This window comes from Trachypithecus francoisi, unplaced genomic scaffold, assembly GCF_009764315.1.
Source record: "Trachypithecus francoisi isolate TF-2019V2 unplaced genomic scaffold, Tfra_2.0 Lachesis_group9, whole genome shotgun sequence".
Lineage (NCBI taxonomy): Eukaryota > Metazoa > Chordata > Mammalia > Primates > Cercopithecidae > Trachypithecus > Trachypithecus francoisi.
In genome coordinates this window covers 67,310,627-67,336,622 of record NW_022681474.1, presented here as the reverse complement: position 1 = coordinate 67,336,622, position 25,996 = coordinate 67,310,627, and the positions used below count along the sequence as shown (strand labels likewise).

Genomic DNA, 25,996 nt, shown 5'->3' with positions numbered 1-25,996 from the left:
CCTGAGAAGAGTAGTGGCCACAAATACTTTGCTATTCCTTCTATTGAGAAATGCAATCTCACTGCTCCCTTTTCCTGTGTCTGGGCAGGCTCCGTAATTGGTTTGACCAATAGAATACAAATGACAACTTCGACTTCCTATTTCTTGCTTGCATTTGGGACTTCTCATCTAAGAACCCAACCACCATGCTGTGAAAAGCTGAAGCTACATGAAGAAGCCAATGATTGATGCACCAGTCGACAACAACAGCTAAGCCCCCAGCTGACAGTTAACATGCACTTTCAGTCATGTGAATATGCCATTTAGCATGTCTGGACCAGGCCAACCTTTGGCAGGCTCCATTCCCTGCCAGTATCTGACAGCAATCACATGAGAAACCTTAAGCAAAATTTGCCCAGCTCTTCCTAGTTAACCCATAGATTAGTGAGAGATAACAAATAGTTGGTTTAAGCCATTAAATTTCAGGATGGTTTGTTATATAGTAAAAGCTAATTGGAAATGAAAGTGACTTAGACCAAAGCTTCTAAGCATTACCAGAGTGAAAACCAGAACTCATATATCACCCAAACCTCATATAATCTCATTATCTCATTATAATGTGTTAAGGTAGCATGTTTGTTAAATGAGATCCAGTTTCAGTCTCCCAATAGTTCATAATTCCAAAATAGTGTCTTCTTTTAAAACTCACATGGAATGCAGAATTTCCAAAATTCTTCAACTTTAAAACCAATTCTTAAAGCTGTGTCTAACTAACAGTAAGCCATCATTTGGTATAAGGTAGCATTCCCAAGTGTTCCTCGAAGGTAGTGTCTTAGTAATGTACCATGAAAGAAAGAGAGACAAGTTGATTTAATTTGTGTAAATTAAATTAAAGTGGTCTCTTTGCTTCAGGATTTTTCAAGAATGTAAATTTTCCAAGAGGAGCTATAGATAGTCCTTTTTTCCTAAAATTGTTTGACCAGGGCACCCTTCTTCATCAAAAGCTAAATTGAGAAATAGGAAGAGGAATTTAATTTTGTCAGCATAAACCAAGTTTTGCTTTCAGAGGATTTCATAAAAAGAAGTTGTTTTCATAATTTGGTCTGTCCTCAGCTTAGAGAATACATTTTTAGATAACACTTTTATGACTGTCAGGGACTATGCTTAGTTATGTTTTTTACAACTTGTTCCCATTGCTTTCCCCCCTTACTTTTAACATTCTTTTGTGTGTACAGTTAATAAATCTTCCTGGAATGTGTAGATGAAGGAATAAATAAAAGTGGATAAATAATAAATAATTCAATTAATTAAAAATTATCCTGAAATGTTTCATTAACAATGTCAATGACTATGAATGGGCCCAAAGGTTTTTGAGCCAACCCCTCATTTAGTTTAATAACCTGGAAATTAGCTCCAACTCTAATTAGCTTGGTTTGGGTTTTGTATCTTTATTTACATCTAAGGCCAATTGAAATGGTAACACTTGCCGTATCTATCAGAGTTCTTGGGAAATTCAAAGGAGATTTCAAAGTTGGAGGTGGAACAGTTTTGGGCTACAAAAGTTGCAGCAATCATGTATTCATCCATTCCTTTCATTTTCTAGTTCTGGAGATTGAGATCCAGAAAGAGAGTTTATAGTGCAAATGCTAGCGGCATTGGAAACCTCCTCCCCATGGATCCACGTTAAAGATGTTAGGGAAGTTCTCTTTTTTAGTAGATGTTATATTGAATGGTGTGATTCCAATTCACATCCTGATTATTAGTCAGAAGCTTTACAAGCATTTGGGCCACAAAAACATATTTTGCCACAGAATTCATGACTGGTATAGGAAGGTGTGGCAGTCAAAACATTTAATAACCCGTATGGCATGGCCACTGACAACCAGAGTAGACACCAGCCATAAATGACTGGTGCAGCCATGCTGACGAGTATGAGCCATACTGAATATCATCTCAGCTCTAGGGATCTAGTAAATAACATTTCCCACTTCTTGCCACTGGTTTGTGGCCTTGTGAATACTGTCATCTTATTTGTATTAGAAATTCCTCCATTCGGGCTGTCTCTTAAAGTATACTTCTGTTATTGATATCCATAATACAGTAAGTTCTATTATCTCTCTCCTGGGAAGCTATCAGCACTTCACAGCTCCTTCAGCAATATGCTATCCTGCTCCAAAAGAATCATGGTGCGTTCCCATGTCTCCACTTTCCAAGCAGAAGGAATAATAGCTTTACTGTCTTCTTTTGTCCCTATGGGGACATGAGCCAATTCACTACCCCTACTTACTTATTCCTGGATCTCTCTACCCTGTATATCCTACATTCTTGTTCTGTAGTCATGCTACATAGTTAAATATGACTTGAAAGGCTGACAGAATAATGCAGCTACAAAAAGATGGCAGAGAAATAATAAAATAATATGAGATAGAGTATTTGATACTTTTAAGTCAGAATGGGAGGAAAATATTTGTAAGGATAAATCAAAGTATCTGCATTTAGCCAGTTCCTTTGTGAAGTTCTGATAAAATATGCATTAAAAAATAAGACAAGCCAATGTGGAGTGATCTATACAATTGGACATATATACCTTCATATTACCTTGACCAGACTCTGCTGTATTTGTAACATGGTGTCAAAAGTTTTTATTTGGGTACAATTCAACATAAATGGAGAATGGGAGCCTCATTCTCCCAGACTTTAGTGAGTTACAGTTCTAGCATGCTTACCTCTACAAGCCTGCTGGTGTGTTCATGAAATATCGCAGCATATTCTTTTATTTCCTTTTCCCGGCCATTCTTAGCAGCTTCAATGAGGACCAAAAGTGGGACTGTCGTATCCAAGAAAGAGTCTGACACATGATCTATAATAGCCTTGCGGAGCTGAGAAGAAATGAAAAATTCAGGTTTTTTTTTTTTTTTTCCAGGAAATAGTTCACTGTTTCCTTTTCTTACAATCTCAGTAGTTACACAACTCATTTTATTCATTTTTGCCAAGTTCCTAAAATCACAATATTTAAGGATATATAAAAATGTCCCTTAAGAAACTAAAAAACAAAATATCCAGCCAAAAAAAAAAAAATCATCTAGCAATAGTTCCTTTCCTCTCAAAAGTAATTTTTCTTAAGTTGCATTTAACCTGGAAGTCAGATTAAAAATGGTAATACTTACTTTCTTTGTTGCTCAAAGAAATTGTGCTATTAGAATACGTATGCATGTGTATAAATAACATTGTACATCTTGTATTTTCATAATTACAAATTATAGAATGTTTTCTACCTTGTTGGAGGACCTGATGATAAATTTTGATTAGCTAAATTGTATATTTCATGGTAATTAAGTCAAGTTAGATCACCGATTATGCCAGTTGATAACAGGTTAATAGAGCAGGAAGAATAATAAATGAGTTTGATGTCCAATTTTCCCCATTTGCATTAATTGTTCTTGTCCTCACACCTTAAATTATGAAACAACTATAACATTCTGCTACAATTAAATTAGATTACATGTAAGCTTATTAATGACAATTAGGCAATTACTCTAGTCAGCAGATATTTTCTGAGATTTAAAACTGCATTGAAAAATTAATTCATTGTATTTATATAATATCAAGTCTTTAAAGATCATAATATCGGGTGGGGCACAGTGGCTCATGACTGTAATCCCAGACTTTGGGAGGCCAAGGTAGGAGAATCACAAGGTCAGGAGTTCGAGAACAGCCAACATGGTGAAACCCCGTCTATACTAAAAATAAAAAAAATTGGCTGGGCATAGTGGCAGGCACCTGTACTCCCAGCTACTCGGGTGGCTGAGTCAGGAAAATCGCTTGAACCCGGGAGGAAAGGGTTGCAGTGAGCTGTGATCACACCACTGCATTCTAGCCTGGGTGACAGAGTGAGATTCCATCCCCCAACCCCACCAAAAAAAAATCATAATATCCTGAAATGTTTCACGAACAATGTCAACAACTATGAATGGGCCCAAAGGTTTTTGAGTCAACCCCTTCATTTAGTTTAATAACCTCTGTACAATAAAACAAAAAAATAAATAGCTATCAGACAGAAAAATGTAATTTTTTCTGTGAAAATTATATTTTAGAGTTTTTTTTTTTTTTTTTTAAGCCAATAGATACTTAGTCTAGTTTTAGATTACTTGGGAATGAATGGTAATACATTTTGGGGGAGCTGAATGATAGAGCTACATAGAAAGTACTGTCTTCTATTATGATCATAGAATAATAAATCCGTAATAATTATAGGTTTCTGGAAGAAAAATACCTCTGCCCAAAATGGTGAGCTTGCTCAGAAGCATTGTGAAAATTTTCTGACTATCAACAGTTTAAGAAAGCCTTCAGGGAGATCCCCAAGGAAGGATTCTGCTTAGTATGCAGAAAGGCAAATTACTACTGGCAACTAATTAATATTTACTGAGCACTTACTAGGACAAAGTATAGAGTGCTAAGGGGTTACAAGGCAAAGAGAAGACCTTAACTGAATGAATAATGTGTTTGCTCTCTATAGGAAGTACACCAGGGAAGTCAGGCATAAGGTCGCTAATTTATTTGAGCTGGGAACTACAGGTTGTGTAAGTTTCAGACACTGAAAAGAAAAGTAGAGATTCCTTTTAATTTCTCAGAGTGGGGGCATTTTTTAAATGATTATCCTCCCCTTTATTCTTTTCTTCTTTCATTCATAATTGGGACTTGTAGATTATTCTTTTCTTCTTTCATTCTGATTGAGACATGTAGAAGGAAAGCTCAGATGAAATCTACACTAGAGATATGCTATGAAGGGCCAGCATATGGGAACTAACTCAAACGGAGAGTGTGGATGAGACCATATAGAGTGAGGAGACCCACGAAGGACCTCTTAGGAAACACTACCATTTACAGGAGTCATGCAGATTAAAGAGTAGGCCCTAAAAAGAGACTGAGATAACAGCCAAGAAACAAAGAGACAAATTACCAACAACTAAAAGACAAACTTTCAGATATATCTCTGTGTTAATGCTCTTCAAATGTAGTTATCCTACCAAACATAACTATAATATTCACATCATGGACTTGTTAAATCTTCTCTTCTGTGTAAATGATTTCATTCAACACAGTAAATATTTCTGGAAACCATTTCCTCATCTTTCTGTCAAGAGAAAGGCATTGAAGGAAATGTTAAGATGGAAATTCATGATCCCTTATAATCTAGTAGAAGAGTGAATATTACAATAATACATTAAACATTACAATAAAGAAAAACTCAGAGACTGACAGCAAAAAAAAATTAGAGCCAAATTTTAAAGATAAGTTAAATTTTAAAAAAGGAATGAGACTTGTCCATTGGGCTTGACTACTAAGAGGTTATTGATAAACTTGGTAAGAGCAGTTTCAGTGGAAAAGTGGGGTCAGGAGTCCTATTGCTATGGTTTGAAGAGTAAATGAGAGACAAGGCGGTAAAGACAGTGAGTATAAACTCCTGTTTTTAATAATTTGATTGTGACGTAAAGAAGCAAGACTTAGTATTTGCTACTCTGAGATATATGTTTAAAGAGTGACTGTTTTGCATAAAAAAAGACATCGCTATAATTTCCCATCTGCAACTATAGCCAAAAAGTCTTATTACTCCCCATCACTTTGCTGGAAATACATATTGATTTATTGTCAAAGCAAGAATAAGAGGTGAAAAAGAACTATTGTCTCACATTGTGCCAACCTTTGTCATCTTTTCGTCCCATGACAGAAGGAAATGTCCAGAAATCAGTGACTTGAGTTGGACGTGAACAAAACCTTTAGGAGCTAGCATATGGTCAGAGGCAGGGAGGTATCTCTCCCATGGAAATCATCTTAACCCATGCATAAAACAAAGTGTAACTAATTCAACCAACCCACAATATTCTCACCAGCCCCTGTCGAACTTGTTGGTTCCTGATCCTTTACCTTCACTATTATGAACACATTATAGACTTTTGGTGCCTTATATCTCATCCTCTGGATCTATCTCTGATTTCAGCTTTTGCTGGGGGAACTGTTACATGTGCTCTGAAGACATTCCATGCTTCTTGTGTGCATTCCTTGTGTCTCTTTGTTATTCTGTCTCAGGGCCTGTTCCTAGTCTCTGTGAAATTCTCAACCCAACATAAACACTGCCTGGAAGTTCTTCAGCGTCCATACCACCGGGGGAAACCCTCAACCTGTGGGGATAGAAACTACCATATAAAATTCGTAGCCTCCGTCCATTAGTCAGACAATTCTGGGAAACAGTCTGTTAGTTCTCAGAGATCCGCAAGCTCTCATTGCCTACAGCATTATCATTTCCTCTTTCCCTGACTCACTTTTCATGTTCTATTACACTTGCTTCCAGGAATCATCTCCTAAATAAATGACCTGCACTAAGGTCCTCGTTTTAGTCACTGCTTTTACGAAAACCCATCTAAACAGGTACTTTTGTCTGGTATTAATGTTGTTTCATCATGCACCAAGTAAGAGACTCCAATGTCTTATGTAAACTACTCATTGCTAATTATACTCTACTACCTTGGCTCTGTACATCACTGAGTTTTGTTCTGCGATACCCTGAATTATACTCACTGTAAAAGAGGAATTATTATGAGATAGGACTAGAAGTGTAGGTAGGGACAAAATGTGAAAGGACTAGAATGTTATGTTAAGCAATTTTCTTTATATGTTCTGACATATTCATATGGGATTGTTTTCATTAAATTGTACAGTCATATATACCTACATGTAATACCAAAGTAGCCTCTATCTTATTTATTTCCATATTATTTTCCTGCCCAGTGGCACAATGCATTCCTTCCAACTGGGTGATAAACAAAAAGTTTAAAGAAGAATCCAATATGCCAATATAGAAATAGAAGCCAAAGCACTAAAATCTGAAGTTAGTGGGAGGCCAATAGGAATTACAAGTACATACTTTCAATAAATACCTGTTTGTGGCCAGGTATGAAAGATGTTAGAACAAAACCAAACTGAGGTGCTTTTCATCTTTTCTCACTATAGTTTAATAAAAGGCTTTGAGACATCAATTTTTCTATTTCCTACTGATGTAAGTGGTTTGGGATCTCAAAATAATATATATCTCTACAATTGAAGCTCAAAGTGAAAGCCCTGTGTGAGAAGTCTAAAAAAGCCCCACCATTGCCACCAAATAAAGGAACAGAAAGAATGAAATTGTGAGGGGAAGGGGAATGGAAAAGGGAGAAAGTGTTTCAGGAACGAGTCATCCTCGGGGAAACAGAAAAACACATTTAGACTAGAATATTTTAAATTAAAATATTGTATTAAATTTTAAATAAATTAACAGTATTTAAATTTTAGTAAATATTTTAAATTAAAAGCTACTTTAATTTAAGTCAAATAGCAAAATGTGATCTTTTAAAGCTTGTCTAACAGGAATTAAATCAACTAATAATTATTTCACTGTGTATGTACTATGCAAATTTAGTGAAACTTGTCTCTTGTGGATACATAACGTTATTTGATGAGGAGGATGATGACCAGGAGGTATAAAAGCCTACATATTTTTTTCTGAGTGGTGAACTGGTACTATGCAACATAGAGGAGAGATGGACCTAGCAACTCAGAAACTCAGCAACTCAAGAATTAATCAGATTTTTGTTTTGTCTGTTTTGACCAAAATCCCATTTGACATACTTCATCTTTACTCTGGCATTTGTGAAATAAAAGACATTTTTTCTTAATATACACAAATAAAAATTTTAGACTGCCTTTAGTGAAATCAAATATATTTTTTACTATGTATAATAAAATAGAAATAAGATATATTTGTTGCTTAAATATTTTTAATAAAGGATGTTTAAAAAGTCTTCCTCCTTTTATTGAGAGAGTTACAATAGGTATACAGTTTTCAAATGAATGATGGAAAAGGAGGCTAAAGAAAGAAGAAAATTTAATTTTAAAAAAGCATTTAAAACAAATAAGAAAGAAAATAATATGTGATGGTAAAATCAGTGTCTTAGGCACTGGGAGGTTCTGAAAGTGAATAGGCCATAATCCCTAGTCCCTGGTGTAGTGACTACACATATGGACTGGGGTTGGATGGACCTGGGCTAGGACTGTGTCTCTACCACTTAGCTGGGTGATGTTTGCTATGTTAACTCATTTTGGGAGACAGATATAACAATACCATGGCATTATTTATTGTTTCAGAAATAAAAATCAATAATGAAATGAAGATACTTGGTAGAGAGCTTTGCAAAGCATTTAGTAAATGAGAGATGTTGTCATAACTATCATTATAAGGACTTAAAATGCAGTAGGAAGAAAACTCATTATAAAAGAAAAAAATACAAGAATATAATCATTGCTGTAATAGAAGTGCACATGCTGTAAGTGTTCCAGGAAGAAAAAGATCCATTCCAGCTGGTGAAAACAGCAAAGGTTTCATGGAAGCAATAGCATTTACCGTACTCTGGAATGTAGTTGCTTATCAGTTGGGTGTGTGTGTAAATAGAGTGAGTAGAGAAGGCTTCAAGCTGTACAAGTCATATCTACAAAGATGCAAGTGTATTTGAGGGGGAGGTGATGCAAATTCTGGTAAATAAGAAGTAGACTCTTTTGTCAGAAAACAGGTTAATGTGGGCCTGGCGCAGTGGCTCACACCTGTAATCCCATCACTTTGGGAGGCCGAGGTGGGCAGATCACGAGGTCAGGAGTTTGAGACCGGCCTGGCCAACACGGTGAAAACCCGTCTCTACTAAAAACACACACAAAAAGTAGCAGGGTATGATGGTATGCACCTGTAATCCAGGTACTCGGGAAGCTGAGGCAGAAGAATTGCCTGAACCTGGGAGGCGGAGGTTGCAATGAACCGAGTTCACACCACTGCACTCCAGCCTGGGTGGCACAGTGTGACTCTGTCTCAAAAAAAAAAAAAAAGAGAGAGAGAAAACAGGTTAATGTGTTGGGTGTGATGAGGAGGCGACAACACTGAGAAGGAGAGTTGAAGGAAAAGGAACATTAAGAATAATGGGGATTGGCCGGGCGCGGTGGCTCAAGCCTGTAATCCCAGCACTTTGGGAGGCCGAGACGGGCAGATCACGAGGTCAGGAATCGAGACCATCCTGGCTAACACGGTGAAACCCCGTCTCTACTAAAAATACAAAAAAAAAAAAAACAAACTAGCCAGGCGAGGTGGTGGGCGCCTGTAGTCCCAGCTACTCGGGAGGCTGAGGCAGGAGAATGGCGTGAACCCGGGAGGCGGAGCTTGCAGTGAGCTGAGATCCGGCCACTGCACTCCAGCCCGGGGGACAGAGCAAGACTCCGTCTCAAAAAAAAAAAAAAAAGAATAATGGGGATTAAGTCAGGGCCAAATCACAGAGAACCTAGAACACCATGCCAAGAACATTTGTCTTTGTTCTCTAGTAAAACAACCAAGAAAGTCACAGAGGAAGAAGGTTGAAACAAATAAATACTTTCACCTTCTAGAACATTCCATCTTGATGTCCTCAAATCTATAATTTGCTTCTCCTCAGATATTTCTAAGCAATCTCCATCATTCCTCATGGAAGAAGTCCAATCACCCTTTGAACTAAAGCTGAAATGTTTCTGCATTACTGATAGAAAGGCCATAGTACATGTACACGTATGTTTATTGCGGCACTACTCACAATAGCAAAGACTTGGAACCAACCCAAATGTCCATCAATGACAGACTGGATTAAGCAAATGTGGCACATATACACCATGGAATACTATGCAGCCATAAAAAAGGGTGGGTTCATGTCCTTTGTAGGGACATGGATGCAGCTGGAAACCATCATTCTCAGCAAACTATCACAAGAACAGAAAACCAAACACTGCATATTCTCACTCATAGGTGGGAATTGAACATTGAGAACACTTAGACACGGGAAGGGAAACATTACACACTGGGTCCTGTTGTGGGGTGGGAGGAGGGGGGAGGGATAGCTTTAGTAGATATACCTAATATAAATGACAAGTTAATGGGTGCAGCACACCAACATGGCACATGTATACATATGTAACAAACCTGCACGTTGTGCATATGTACCCTAGAACATAAAGTATAATCAAAAAAAAAAAAAACTCCATGGTTAAGAAAGGGGATAAGGATGAATGGGCAGGAAGATGGGCTCTGCTTATTTTTTACTAAAAAAGTTTTTAAAAAGATAAAACCAGTTCTAAAGCAAACAATGAACATTAAATATTCCAAAGAAAAACATTTTAAGGGCAGTGCTTTCTCTTTCCTGTGAGAAGAACTATATGTGAGATGCTCACAACAACTGTTGGATAAACTTCTCAAGAATAAGAAGTGGAGATAACTTATGTTGCTGTTTTAATTAACTGTGATTTCTACCAAAAACATAAACATCAGGATGAAAAATAAAGTACTAGGGGGAGGGTAAGTGAGGATAACGAGAAAGAATCATAGCAACCAACTTCATCAAAATGGAAGATCATGGAGGTGTTACATCAAAGATAGGTTCTAACAATTCCATCCATTCCTGTACACACATATCACTTCTCCTACAACAGATAGAGCTTCTGCCTTCTCCTATTGTACTAGGACAGGGTTTTCAACTGTTTTTATCTTACAGATTATGGAGGAAATAGCATTCTCTGGCTTTGGAGCTAAGGCACTAAGAATGCTTGTCAGCTTCCATCTCCCTTTTCTTGGCAGCTTGAAACGGCATGTAAGAGATCTAGGCTACCTTGCTAGAGATTGAAGCCACATGGAGGGACCCTAAAACATCAGGCACCGTATGGAAAGAGGGAACAGGAAAAAGCACTGAGGTTCCAAACACCAAGTCCCAAATTCAGCCACAGTTGCCATTTGACTGCCACTACATGGAAAACCACAATTGAAAACAGTACAGAAAATGGCCCTGCTGACACCCAGCCAACCCAAGGCATCGTGAGATGCAAATATGGTTGCTATTGTTTGTGGTGGTTTGTTAAACACTGATAGAAAATAGAAACAATGGAGATGTTAACCTGTGAAACCATACAGAGTGTTAATACTTTCAGAGCACAGCAGTTTTCTACAAGATGGGAGTATCTCCTTACTATGAAGAACAGTATTAGTAATCCCCATTGCTATTTCTATATCTCACTGATGGTAGTGAGGTGGAAACACAAGTAGGATTGCAAGATAAAATACAAGATGCTCAGTTACATTTGAATTTCAGATGAACAACTTTTTAAATATAAGTATGTACCATACAATATTTGGGACATAATTATACTAAACCATGTTTGTTGTTCATCTGAAATTCAAATTTAACTGGGTGCCTTGTGCTTTTATTTGCTAAATCTGGTAATTTCACACACAAGTAATTGCCTTTTCTTGACTTTATTTAGAAAAATAATAATTCTAAAACTTTTAGAAGTATAAATGTAGATTAGCTCTTTATGTATAATGTTGTTGAAGGCAATATAGAGGGAAAAGACACGAATGAGAGACACAATCATTGAGAGCTCATAGAAACAACTTTTCTGAGTCCTAGGTGAAGCAGATGGGGTAGAAATCCTTAAGACGATGGAGAATAGAGATCATTCCACAAAACTGGAGGATGGCTCTGAGGATATAAATTTCTGAGTCCTGGTACAGGTTCTGACTCAGTGCCCCATCCTCTTAGGCAGGTCCCCTCACCACACTGGCTTGCTTTCTCATTTGCATTGTAAGACAGGTTGTGCTAAGTTCCTTCTGACTCTTACATTCCATAATTACAAGTGTTAATGGTAGAAACAGAATTCACATTAAGGGCATAAAGTTGAGAAACTGGGATTTTCACAGACTTGAACATTAACGTTTTCATGCAGCTATTATTAACTGGTTGGAGACCCCTATTTATTCTATTTCCAAATCTACTTCCAAATTAAAAGACTGCTCAGCCATTTTACTAAATCTTGCCACAGGCAATATTATAATTTGAGGCTACAATAATATATTGCATTAAGAGCTCATAGTTGAAAAGCTTTTTGTCCCTTTTGATGGGTTAATGATGACTAAGTTAAAGTTGTGCATGAGAAAGAACTCTGGTTATTGAATAGAGGAAAGGAATGAACAGCAAATGTCTTTGAAAATAGCTACGTCTTCCTATTTCTGGAAAAATGTTTAACTTGTGGCATAACACTAGACTTCTAAATTGTTTAATGAAATTCTTTCTAATCCCATGTTCCTGGTTATCTAAGGTGAAAAAGAAGCCTTAACTTTTACAAAAACTAATTTTTGAAGTATCTTGAAAAGAAAAATTGAAGGAGGAATGGGAAGGGTCTCTGAATTACTTACTAGTCAAACGTTTGGATTTAAGCATTTGGATGATGAACTCTGATGTAACAGAATCAATTTATCAACATTCCCTAAAAACTTGCCATGGGTCAGGCACTTACATGCATTTTATTGATTCCTCACAGCCCTATTGCATATTATTAATTTCATTGTATAGGTTCAGAGAAGCTCAGAAAGCGGAAATTTGCGTCCAAGATCTTATAACCGATGAGGACAGAAACAGAATTTGAATGTAATTCTGTCTGATAAGGCACACATTCTTTCTTCTACTTTATGTTTGCCACAAAAAATGTTTGAGATATGAATATATAAATGTGAAAAGTATATATTTATTCTTTTCTTCCTGTTCTAAATTCATTTGAAAGGAACAAAACAAGAAATAAATATGCCTACAATGAATAACAGTTTCATTTAGCCCCCATGTTTCTGACTCCATATCTCTCTCTTCCCTCACCTGTCTGCGAAGGTCTCTTGTCTTCTTACACATGTTGTCTAAAGCAATATTCAGGGTATTACTCCTTTCTTTTTTTCCAGCCTGCAAAGAAGAAAACAATGACATCAGCAATGGTATCAATTGATCTTTATCACTTAGCAATTTGCTTTCTAAATTTCCTGAAAATAACAGCTTGAAATTCAAGAATAGGTTTCAAAACTGCTATATTATATATGATTCATGAGCATTTCACTTAAGACTAAGTAGAATGGTGATTAAAGTCCACATTATTTTCATCTTTAAGCTTCTGTAATATTTCCGATACAGAGTTAGGTTGTATTCAGTGTGACAGTAGGCAGAGCATTATCTTCATGAAACTCTGTTCTTCATTTTTAACAAGTCAAATCTTAAATCACTAAGCATGCAATTAGCTTAAAAGCATTAGATGCCCAATTTGTCAACTTCTGTGGGAGTTTCTGAAGTCATTCCTATGGTGTATTGTGTAAAAGTTATGTGGAGCCATATTAAAGTTTTGCTAAACACTAAATAAAATATGCAGTGCAAATTCATACAACTTGCAAAAGTTGACCACAATTTTAGCTGACAATATTCCAAGAACAAATTGTTTTAAGTAAGAACTGGACACTGTTTTTGGCTCTTTAAGATAATTTGTGCAACACCTTTTTATTCTTCAAGCAGAACAGTTCTCTGTTATATCCTTAACCTAAATCTTTAGGCTATTAAGCACATAGAGAGTCACCTTGGTTGGTATTTTCTACATATTGTTTTCGTGCAAGACAACTGGATTAAATCTAATCATACTTTTTGCCATGATATCTCACATAAAAGAGATTGGAAAAAATCATTATGTGATTCACCTCTAGGAAAATTGCTGCTATTTAAATTAATAAACTGAAAAGTGCTCTTGAGAGAAGACCTTGAAAATCAGGAAGGCAAGTTTAAGCAGCTGATAACTGAAGGGGTTTACAGCACGAACCCAGTGAAAAAGGACACTGAGGCCAAGTATAAACCACAAGGCAGCATGTCTGACACTTTCCCCAATGACTAAACTCATACGTAAACCCATACTCTCCAGTGGACTCTGTAACAAGAAATTCAAAAACTCTCTATATTGTGTCCTAACCTACTTTTTTACTTATGTACTGCTATATACTCTCCTTTACAGTAGCAATACCCCTATACTTTTCTGTCTCTTCTCCCCAGTTCTTACATGCAATGTACCTTTGATTTCAGACAGCATCTTCTAAAACAACACCTACTGAAGTCCTATCTATTCCTCACTGGTTTCCACAAGGAGTTCTTCCAACAACCCTGCTCAAAAGTAAACTCTCACTTTTCCTTTTTCCAACAGCATTTTGAGCATTTTTCAATATAATCATTTTATTTATGTGCATAACCCTTACAATACTGTTAGAATTTTGATATTATAAAATATATCTTAAATTTTTTCTATTCCTGATAGTAACTTACATAGGACTTATTGAATAGAGTTGACTAGTTTATAAATGAACAATTTAATTCAAAACACAACATAGTTTGATTAGAGACCTACTATTTTCCAGGAAGGTGTCATTCTAGGGACTCTGGAGGAGATTTTAGCATTTAGCCCTCAAGGCACAGCTAAAGTTCTCTGTGAGCTGAGGTTGCTGGTATCTACCTCAACCTCAGGTCAACTTGTATTTTCCCAGCAGCAGTGCTATTGATATTTAAAGTGTGAAAAATATTGAGATCATTCTATACATTGCAAGATATCTGGCATTCATGGACCCAGGTCTGCTAAATTCAATACCAAATCTGATGCACTTTGACAGCCAAAAACTGGCACCATATATGTCCAGCTGCTTCCTATAGGGAGACACAGTAGAAGGCCACTAAGTCTTTACCACGTTTTAGTTTCTTATAAAGCAAGTGTGGAATGTGTACACGATGGAAACTGTGTCTAGTGAAGAGAGAAGGAAGAAAAGGGAAACAGGAGAGATTTGGTTAGGTTATTTCTATGAACATTAATAACATTCTGGATATCAGAGCAATGGCAGTGATTACACAGATGAAAGTTGTGGCTACCTTCACAGCTCCTACCCAGCATTCTCTATGCTAGCAGTGGAGAATTATGGAGAGTTAACTCATGACTATATAGGATAACGACATAAACAGATACACAATGAGCTCTCAGACAGTTTCTAATTTTACCTAAAGAACCCAGCCCTTATTCTGTAGTTTCATGCAGTGTTTGCTCTTGGCTGTATCACTTTCTACTTCATGCAAGCAGAGATAATAAAAAGGAGGCAGAACTGGGACAGACAAAGAGACCTCCTACACACACACACATACACACACACACACACACACACACAGTATCAGGAATAATATGGAGACTCCTGTTGTGTTGGCTGTAAAAACTCGCTAGCTTCTGTGGTGTGATTCATCAGAACAACTAAAAGATGTCAGCCTTCTCAGAGCTAGCAGCAGAAGCACACCAAACTTTAAATAAAGGATGACAGGAGGTGACAGCACAAAGAGATTCAATAAGGACTATAAAAATTATTCCCTAATTTCTACCCAGAGCTTAACCCTAGTTTAAAATGTTTCACTGGGTCAAAGACATTTCATTGTCTAGGTAATAATAAACAGTTCCTACCATGAAGGAAGTTTAAAGGTCTCCCTTCTTGCTTTTTTCTCCATCCATGTTCTATCCCCAACCACAATCACCTTTCTTCTTTTTAACCTCCGGCTTTTTATTGGATCCTTGCTCGATTTATCTAGATTTATTTGGCTTCAGTCAAGCCACTTTATGCTTCTTTATTCCTTTTGCATAGCATAAAAATAAATAAGGCAAGGAGAAATAGCCCCGTCCTGCTTAAAGGCCCTCATTCCTTCTTTTTTCAAAGCCTTAACAAATCATCAAGCAATGAGCTAGGACTAAAGGTGAATTCTGTGTTCTGAGGCAAGAGATGGAAATGGCAGGATATTAAAATACAACTGCAGATAACAGTCAGAACCTGCCTATATCCCAAGTGCTCAGAAAAGAGACTGCTCCTTATAGAAATCCTTGACAGAAGCCATCATTAAGTCAGCAAATCCCTGCTAATGGAAAAGGGACCACTTATAGTGGAGTGTCAGGCAGATAGACACTGAGAAAACATGGCACAGGTCAGCACTGAATGGGGAAAGTGGTCACATTCTTCATCTGTAAACAAACTGCCAAGAAAGACTTTATTAAAAAAAAAAAAAATTCTGGGCTGAGCGCGATGGCTTATGCCTGTAATCCCAGCACTTTGGGAGCCCAAGGCAGGTGGATCACCTGAGGTCAGGAGTTCAAGACCAGCCTGGCCAACATGTGAAACCCCATCTCTACTAAAAATACAAAAATTAGTGGGGCATGGTGGCGCACACCTGTAATCCCAACTACTTGGGAGGCTGAGGCAGGAGAATTGTTTGAACCCAGGAGGCAAAAGTTGCAGTGAGCCAAGATCACGCTACTGCACTCCAGTCTGGGTAACAGAGCAATACTCTATCTGAAAAATAAATAAATAGTAAAATAGTAAATAAGTAATAGACAATCAAAAACTCCCAACCTTCAAGGTGCTTACTCCCTAGTGGAGAAACATAAGGTCTAATTATATCCCTCCTTTGCTCTAAAACCCTTCACTCTATCCCTACTGATGAAATTAAGAACAAAGTCTTGATCATTGTGTTGAAAGCCTTATATAGTCTACTTCCATATTTGCTTATCAACCACTAATAAGACACCTTAACAGGTCTTTTGTATTCTCTGTAATATGATTACAACTCAAGAACTCTGCTTGTATAAATACCTCTCTTTTCATTTCTTGTCTCCTACTTTTCTTGTTATGAATCTCTTTCTTTCTTTCTTTCTTTTTTTTTGAGACAGAGTCTTGCTCTGTTGCCCAAGCTGGAGTGCAGTGGTGCCATCTCAGCTCACTGCAACCTACATCTCCTGGGTTCAAGTGATTCTCCTGCCTTAGCCTCTTGAATAGCTGAGATTACAGGTGCCCACCACCATGCCTGGCTTCTTTTTTTGTTCTTTTAGTAGAGATGGAGTTTCACCATGTTGGCCAGGCTGGTCTTGAACTCCTGACCTTAGGTGATTTGCCCACCCTGGCCTCTCAAAGTGCTGGGATTACAGGCATGAGCCACTGCACCTAGCCTGGTTATGGACCTCTTTCAAGGTGCAACTCAATTACTAAATTTTACATAGAGCCTTTGTTGATCTCATTTGTAATTAATGACTCTCTTCCATGATACTTTCTTATAATTCTTATACTTCTTTTATAACACTTGGTTTACTAAATAGTTCAACATAGTCAACAAATCTTTATTATCTACTATATGCCGGACACCATACTAAGACCTAGTAGTAATTAATGTATTAGATCTAGTCTCTGCCTTTCAGGTGTACAAATCTAGTGACAGACATAAACACAGTAGTTTATAGAGGTACCTAGGGTAACACATGGACTGATGAGAGCAGCACTCTCATTAATGATGAAGGAAGGATTCTTGAGTAGGTAACAATTGAGTACTAAAGGATATATAAAAGTCAGCCAGGTGAAGAGAAGAGAAAAAGCTTATTAGGGACAGGTATAGCCTGGGCAAAGGTAAAGGTCCTTGAAGATTATTTGATTATTAGTAAAAGTGTTAGGCGAGGCCCAATCCTGGAGGTCTTTGCTATGCTAAGAAATGAGGTTAACCCTATAGACAACTGGGAGTCATGGAAGTTAAGGAAATGAATGATACAATCAGTCCATTATATCAAACTGGTTGGAGTCTGCACAATGGATTTGAGGAGATGACAAACAGAAATAGAAGCGTTAAATGGTCACAGTAATAGTCCACAGAAAGATGAACAGTGTTGAAACCAATGCAATGGCAGTCGGGATAAAGAAAAACAACAGACTTAAGGACTCTGTGTGAGTAAACTGGGTAGGAGGATGACTGGCAGATGCTGACAGGTGAAGGAAAGAGAACAATCTAGGCTGATGTCCTGGTTTCCAGCAGTGACAACTGGCTAGGTGATGGAGCTGTGAACTGAAATGGTCATTTCAAGGAGAAAGCCAGGTCAACACGAGGATGATGATTGCAGTCTGGGAACCGCTGAAGGGCTCATAAAGAGCTCATTTCATTACTGTTTGTCCTATGCTTAATTACTTACCTGCATGTGTCTTTCTCACTAGTTGGTATGATCCTTGAAATATAAAAACCTCTTACATATGTTTTGTCCCTCAGAGCATCTAGCACAGTGCTTTGCACATAGTAGGGGCTCAACAGTTATTTGTTAAATAAATAGAGAAATGGAAGACTGGATAAGATTTTGGCAGATCCCATTACGTTTCTGGGTCTTAATTTCCAAACCCATAAAATGAATGTTTGCCCCAAATTGTTTCTATATTCCTTTCTAACTTTAAAATTCTATGAAAGGGCCATGTTCTCTAAAAGGAAGAATTACAGAATAACATGTTACTTTTATTGCACAATTTCTTGCATAAACAGCCATTGAAAATGTGTCAAAACATGTGTGTATAATACAAAACTGAAAATAAAAGGAGACATTTGAAATAGGGAGGCCATGATGCTCACCCTATAAACTATGAAGCCTCAAACACTAAGAGATGAGGTTTAAAGCAAATAAAAATTTATCTAATTCATAGTCAAATGAAAATCAGTGCAGAGGAGCCCTGTGTGGAATTCAAACAGCAGGAAAATGTTTTTCATTTTTTGTTGTTGTTGCTGTTATGTTTTATTTTTGTTTTGTAAATGTGTACCATTTTATTCAACCTTTTAAAATGATGTATTTTCCTTTTAACGGGAAATCTTTATTTCATAGTAAAGATGAAATACGACACCCTTAAACTTAGTTCTTCTCTGAAGAAATTGCTTGAAAAATAGTTTACGCTTAACACACAGCACAGGCACAGATTCTAGTCTACATTTTTCAGGCATGAAAGACACACAAACAGGCAAGCATAAGACAATTGAAATATCTCCTTCTAGAATACCACTGTACTGAATGGCATGTCAGGAAGACACCTGATGGAGCATGCTAAATGATCTTACAGACATACGGTCTATAATGTGAAAATACAACTAAAATAAGCCAAAAATTAACTCTGAGTTTTGAAATGAGGTTTTTAAAAATTAACCATATAAGAATAGAATGATTTAGCTAACTGAGGAAGTAGGATGAAGACTACAAATGTCTTGAACTTTTGTATTGTTTGGGAAAGTAAGATGCCATGCCCATGTAGGTGTCTGCTGCGGTAGGTCTGGAAGTCAGTGAGGGGGAAACAACATTGTGTCAAATGTCTACCACATATAATAAGTACTTTACATGTACTGTCTCAACTGTTGTTCACAATAACTCTACACATGTTTGTAGGTAAAGACACTGAAGTTCAGTAAATTTAAACGTCCTGCCTCTGGAGGACACACAGTAAATTGTGAGTCAGGTAGAGCTGTGTCCCATCTCACACTTAAGCCACCATACCATGACAACTTGAAGGCACTGTAACTTAAACTCAATATATCTATTATGCAAGCTTTATAAAAGTATTTATAAAATATAACGAGCAGAATATAAATTTGTGAAGCCAGTCGAAATTGTACTCGAATCAGCTCCTGACAGTTTTATGTCTTTGAACAAGTGACTTAATCCTCAAAGTCTTAGTTTCTTTGCCTATAAAATGGAGATAATATAAAAACTACATTACAAAGTTACTGTAAGGAATGAAAGGATAAAGGATATACAAGGTCTGGCAAATAGTAAGGGCTCAAGAAATGTTAGCAGTTATTATTAGACATATCATTGGTGTTACCAATGTCACACCTGGGTGTCTTGAACTAAACCAACTGGCTGATTTCCCTGTGCTTTTTCAAACACCAACCTTGTCCTGGAATGCCCCCATCTCTTCTTGTTCAACAGGAAAATTCTTAATTCATAATCTGAGACTCAGCTCAATTTTCTCTTTCTCTATATCACCTTTTCTGACTCTCCTCAGTTTTGCTATAAAAATTAAAAATTACAAATCATCTCATTTGTTGTTTCATTAATCTCTTTATATATTTCCACTATATCTGTGAGATTTTGTGTTACCTTTTATTTATACTCTGCCTCATCTTTTACACTGACACCTCTTAAATCTGTAATTTGTATCTACTACAATACCTGAAACTCAATTAATGGACGTGGGTAAAATGAATAAATGAAGAATGGTTAACCATACTTCTACTAATAAGTAACATTCAAGCTATATTATTAACACATTCAGTATTTGTGTTCTTAACAAAAATAATATCCATCCTATTAGTTATCAAATATTTTATTAAATCAGTGTTTTTATTCAAAGACTGTTGTTGTTATTACCTATAAGTAGTACAATATAAACTTGGTATGAGTATAAAATCTAACCTGTGAATCAGAAAATGGGGGTTCTAAAATAAGCCCTCTGGTTGACCTTAACTAGGATAAATTACCTCTCTTGTCCTTAGTCTCAAATGTCCTTAGCATGAATAAAAGGAGGTCGTGGTACTAAATGATCCTTAGGGTCCCTCTGAACTCTAATAGTACGTGGTGTTAGAGTTCTCTGTTGGTATCTAGTCTATAACTAAGTACTAAGAACTAAGTACCGAGAACTAAGTACTGAGAACACTACACTCCAGCTTGTTGCCTGTGTTCTCAGACCAGAGATGCTCATGCCAGAATACAGAAATTTAACCGGTATTCACCAAACATGAAATAAACATTCATGGGTTTGCACCACAAAAAGAAAATCAAATCATTTTTCTGGAGATGTTACTCACAGGGATCAAGATAATCTATGACTTTCTCTTTTAAAGGTGTTTCCATGAAGAGTCAGTCATATATCTGAAATATAGATATCTAGGCCGGAGTTCATAAATCCTCCCATATCAATTAATGATTAAATTGCACATTGGGTCTTTACTGATATTTTAATTCCAAAACTTTTTACTGAGGAGGATCTGGAGTCAGAGGATCTGGAGTAAGATCTGGCTCATTCTAGAAATCCTTTTGGTTTTGTGATGCCTGACCCAGTAGCCAGTTTTAGAAAAGTGCCTACCCCTGAAGAAAGCAGCTGTGATGCTAATATAAAAGTGTCTGTACGAAAGTGGAGAAATGCAATATTTTATGCTGTCGATTATACTGTGAGCTCATATGGCAAAGACTTTGTCTACAATATTCAAAACCACTACCAGAATCTAATAAGCAATGATATAGCATTATACACATAGACCAAATAAATTATTTTCCCTCTTTTAAATAGAATCACTCTTTTCTGGCAATTTTTCTGTCTCCACCATGTTTTTGGAGATAAAGAATCAGAAAACCACTTATCTTGGAAAAATTTTATTGTCTGCCATTCCTCCAGTTTTTTTTTTTTTTGAGTAGTAGCTGGGACTACAGGCGCCCGCCATCTCGCCCGGCTAGTTTTTTTTTTTTTTGTATTTTTTAGTAGAGACGGGGTTTCACCGTGTTAGCCAGGGCTAATTCCTACTCTGTTTCCCAAGCCAGGTTTTCATAGTTTAATAATACTCAGTATGTCAAACTTGAGCCAACAGTGGGCTTTATGGAGTTTGAATAATAGACTGTCAAAGTATTTCCATAGCCTTTACATATGGCTATGGAAAGTCTATGAAACTTAGAACAGATAGACTTTCATGATTCCGGTTACTGTTTTCACTTTCACCGTGAACTGTAATCTGTGTCTTGCAGACATGTTTATTTTTAACACCATAAAATAAGAATACAATGGATGTATTATTTGCTGATTAACATAAATATTTACTATCATTTCTTTCCTCAATTAGCACTTTCAAGGTTCATAACGTGAAGAGTTTCATATTCTAAAGCATGCAAGAAAGTTAAAGCCTCCACTTTAAGGAAACTTGGCATACAAAAATTTTTCCTTCAAGATAAATTAGTAGGTAATAATTTTCTTTACAATAGGATGCATAAATATATTCTTTTATAGCAAGTCCTCAGACTATTGAAAATATTATTTGTTATAAAACTTGATTTGTGCAGACATCTTAAATTTTTAAAAATCTCATAAACAGGATCTAACTTACATACTGTCAGAAGAAATACACATCTATATGGTATTACTTGAGAGGCTCCAGTGGCTTCTACTTGATAGTCTCTCCCTTTTTTCTTCCAGTGCCAGATTCTACCTTATATTTGAAAATCTCCATCTAATATTTGAAATTTTCCATTCCTCTTTATTTCATTAAAAAACTTTAGCTTTAACCAAAGAACCATGATACATATAGGGCATTCCTCATTTATGTGCCAGACCAAGATAATGATTTTCAAAAGAAATAATCAAAAACCACTACTTGGCTCTGAATAAAACCTCACATCCATAATAAAGGTATAAAGGTCAAAATGTGCAGAGATCAGGGAAGGTTTATTGGAGAGGATTTATATAAAGAATCTGGAATTCCCATTCTCCTCCCTACTTTCTCACTCCATATCTAGTAAGAGAGACTTCAATGGAACATTTAAAAGCATTCCAATGGAACATTTAAAAGCAAAGTCCCTGGTAGCTGAGATTCAGAGGGCACTTGTGAACGCTTTCCCAAGAAACCTAACTAGTGAAAGGAGGTTGACTACTTGCTGATGAATAACCAGAAAAAGAGGTGAATGAATTCCAATATTTGAGTATTTTTCATGGTCCAGATATGGGCCTTACGCTAAAGAGAGCTGGTCTGGGGTCATCTTGTTTGTTGTTGTTGTTGTTGTTGTTGTTGTTGTTATTTGTTTGTTTTGTCCAAGGCTACTGCCTAGATCAGTAAATAGAGGAAAGCTACAAGGAGTTATAGAAACATCTGGATTTCACAAATAAGCAGTCAGTGTCTGGGGTTATCTTTTTTATTTTTATTTTTTGTTGTTGTTAGCTAGTTCATTTGTTCGTTTTGTCCAGGACTATTGCCTAGATAAGCAAATAGAGAGAAGCTACAAGGAGTTATAGAAATATCCAGATTTCATAAATAAGCAGTCAGCTGTAGAAGAAGATATCACTCACATTAAGTGAATTGCAGGTCAGATACAGGCCTCCAGGGAACCCTCAAAATCACCTGTGATGTCAACTTGACTAGGTCAAAAGATACCTAAATAACTGGTAAAACATTATTTCTCAGTATGTCTGTGAAGGTGTTTTCAGAATAAATTTGCATCTGGATAAGTAGATCCAGTAAAGAATAAAGTGTCCCCACCAAGGTAAACAGGCATCATCTAATCTATTGAGGGCCTGGATAGAACAACAAGGCAAAGGAGGGATAATTTTCCTCTCTCCAGCTGTGACATGCATCTTCTCCTGCCCTCAGAGCTCCCCTGGTTCTCAGGCTTTCAGACATCAGGACTTATGCCAGCACCCTCCCTCACCCCACAACCTTGTCTTAAGCCTTTGGCCTTGGACTGGGAGTTACACCATTGGCTCCCCTCGTTCTTAGGCCCTCAGATGGGGACTGAATTATACCATTGGCTTCCCGAGTTTTCCAGCTTGCACACAGTGGATCATGATACTTCCTTGCCTTTATAATCACATAAGCCAATTCCTATAATAAATCTCCTCTTATATATATATATGCATGTATCCTATTGGTTCTGTTTCTCTGGAGAATCCTGGTTAATACTTTACCTGTACCAGATTTTTTTCATTTGCCCTTTTGGATCCACTCACCACCTTTTTTCACCAACTCTCTGTCCCCAATCCCCAGATATCACAAAGATTGTTCCATGTTTTCGGATGGGTTTGTGCAAAGCAAGGGATAGGCAGGGAGGAGGAGAGTAGGGTTGAAAGATTTATTTTGTGGTTACCATTCCAGGTAGTTGCTGTAAGTTGACTGTGTCTGTCTACTGAAGACCACAACTCCTGGCAGAAGCCTTCTTCCTACAGCTACCCTGTCTTGTTCTATTACCCACTCCCGCCCCTTGATCCTACATGCCTGGGAGCGGGCAGAGCTCCCTGTAGTTTCAGGCCTAGGGTCTTGCTCTATGCCTTATTGAGTCCCTAAAGCCTTGTTCATACCTGTATAAATAGGCCTTTCAATACACTCTCCTCAAATTACCAGCTTGGGGCACTGTTTTTTGTTTTGTTTTGTTTTGTTTTTCTCTTTCTGGGACCCTAACTGATATAGCAAGTTTATGGGAAAAGTCAGCCTTCAGTATCCTGAGAGCTAGAAATAACTTTCATGCTCCCTTTACCTCTCCTTCCTCCTCTTGCTTCTACCCCAGAAAAGGGGAGAAAAATAATGAAAAAGCAATTAAGTTCTCTTTCAACTGCTGGTTTCCTGCCTACAATAGGTCTAAGTTGTGGAAAAGCAGCCCAGTTTAAATCAAGGTGTAAGTTTTGACAGTTATATTCTAGTTATTGATTAGAAGAGAGGGATTGGCACAAAAGACTGAAGATAACTAGAAAAGTTTGGGCATTGATTGACTATTCAGCCAGGATGAAGGGAATACTTTACCCAACTGTATAAAATCAATGGGACAAGAAACAAAAATATAATAGCTTCATTTTACCTGTTTTTTAAACATCTTAGTTATTTTAGTTTGAAATTCCAAAAGCTACCTTGGAAACATCCCACATATTAAATATGCATTATTGGGGGAAAAACAGTAGAAAGAAGAGCGTTTGTTAAGAAATATGTAGAATATTGACCATTCTCAGAGGGCAGGCCTGAGAGTGGTGTTCAAGTCAGTTAAGTGGAAAGAAGGGCATGAAAAGGAGGACGACCTAGGGGCAAAGTCCAACTCTACAGCGCTGTCTCAGACTCACTCAGAGCCCAGATCACAGGATGATGCAAGTTTAAAATTCGCAATGCAACTTCAAAGAAAATCCTTCTCTATTCAAAGTGATATTCCTAAGACTAATTCCAAGTACATCTTTCTAAGTTCCTTTTTTCCTGCAAAATACTGATGTGGAGAAAAAATAAAAATCTCTACTTAGTGAGTCAGAGGAGAGGCGATTCCTATTCCTAACTTTTCCACGTACTAGACGTGTGAACTCAAGCAAATCACACAGTTTCTAACTCAAGCAAATCACACAGTTTCTATGGGTCTCAGTTTCCTCTTCTGTAAGATGACTTGTAAAAACAGACATGTTGATGTCTCATTCAGATCTGATCACTATGTACTAAAAGTTACTACTATTGGTGGTGTTCATTGCCTCCTGGTGGTATTTCCCTACAAGGAAGAGCATTTTTATTTTACTTCCTAAGAGAAAATATTAGAGGAATACTCCCTGGTTCGTTGGTCTGTCTGGGTAGGACAACTTACTTAGGGGGTGAGGTTGGACAGAAGTTGGGGACGACTTACTCACAGCTTTATCTCTATCGGACTTTTCTCTTTCTCCTTCTGCCTCTGTCTCTCCCTCCTCTCCAGGAAGTGCTAAGTAAATTATCTTTAATGTAGGGAGAAAGGAGTAGCAAGCCCTTTTATGACCAATATCTATCCCCTTGTCTAGTTTTGTTCTAGTTCCTGTAGTTCAAAGGGGAGGAGGGGCAAATGACAAGTCACAACTAAAGCACAAAAGTAGGTCGAAATTGGTAGCAAACTATAGTCTCGTTTTCATTTCAACCAACAAGATTTAAAATGAAGTATCATTCTGGTTACAGGACATATAATAGATACATGTTTCACGACATCCTTGCAAAAATGCAGATTTAGTGAGTGATTCTCCTACAATCAATGTGCAGAGATTTCTAAAGTCATTCAGTAAGCTTTAATTAATGCTATCGAACAGAGCCTGGAGAACACCCAGGTATCTGAGAGACAAAACTAAATACTGTCTGTGCAAAAAGAATCTATAAAACAACCATTTGAAATGCACTTATGTATCCAAAGCAGTTACTACCACTATTTACTGTGTTCTCAATAAATATATATGCTGTTCTTCATCTTAGGTTTACAAGTCAAACTAGAAAACATCTATGTTTCATTATTAATTAGCACCGAACAAAACTCAGCAAATTTAACTTAATCAATGATATCATCTAGTTTGATTCAGAGGGGTTCAGAATCTTATGATAGACTTTTATTTGTTTAATGACCACCACCCTCCTTCCCAAGGGTCAACGTTCCCCATAACTGAGTGGGTGCAAACTGACATACCCATCAGAAAAGATGGGCATCTGGAGAGCCATAAACTAAGCCTCTCTGAGCAGGGTGATTTGGACAGGGTGCTATATATCAGTTCCAGGCGCCAGGGAGGACTGATAAAGCAGCACAAAGCTCCCGATAA

General features: G+C 37.1%; 1 protein-coding gene across 2 annotated transcripts in view; it reads right to left on the bottom strand.

The window, feature by feature from the left end:
- CTNNA3 (catenin alpha 3) overlaps positions 1–25,996 on the bottom strand; it is a 1,797,749-nt gene that overhangs the window by 835,914 nt on the left and 935,839 nt on the right. For both annotated transcript variants that reach the window (XM_033209585.1, XM_033209586.1), the window contains exons 8-9: positions 12,717–12,797; positions 2,706–2,858 (exon numbers count right to left, since the gene is read on the bottom strand). In XM_033209585.1, coding sequence (XP_033065476.1) covers positions 2,706–2,858; positions 12,717–12,797 — 234 coding nt within the window. The remainder of the gene's footprint in view (positions 1–2,705; positions 2,859–12,716; positions 12,798–25,996) is intronic.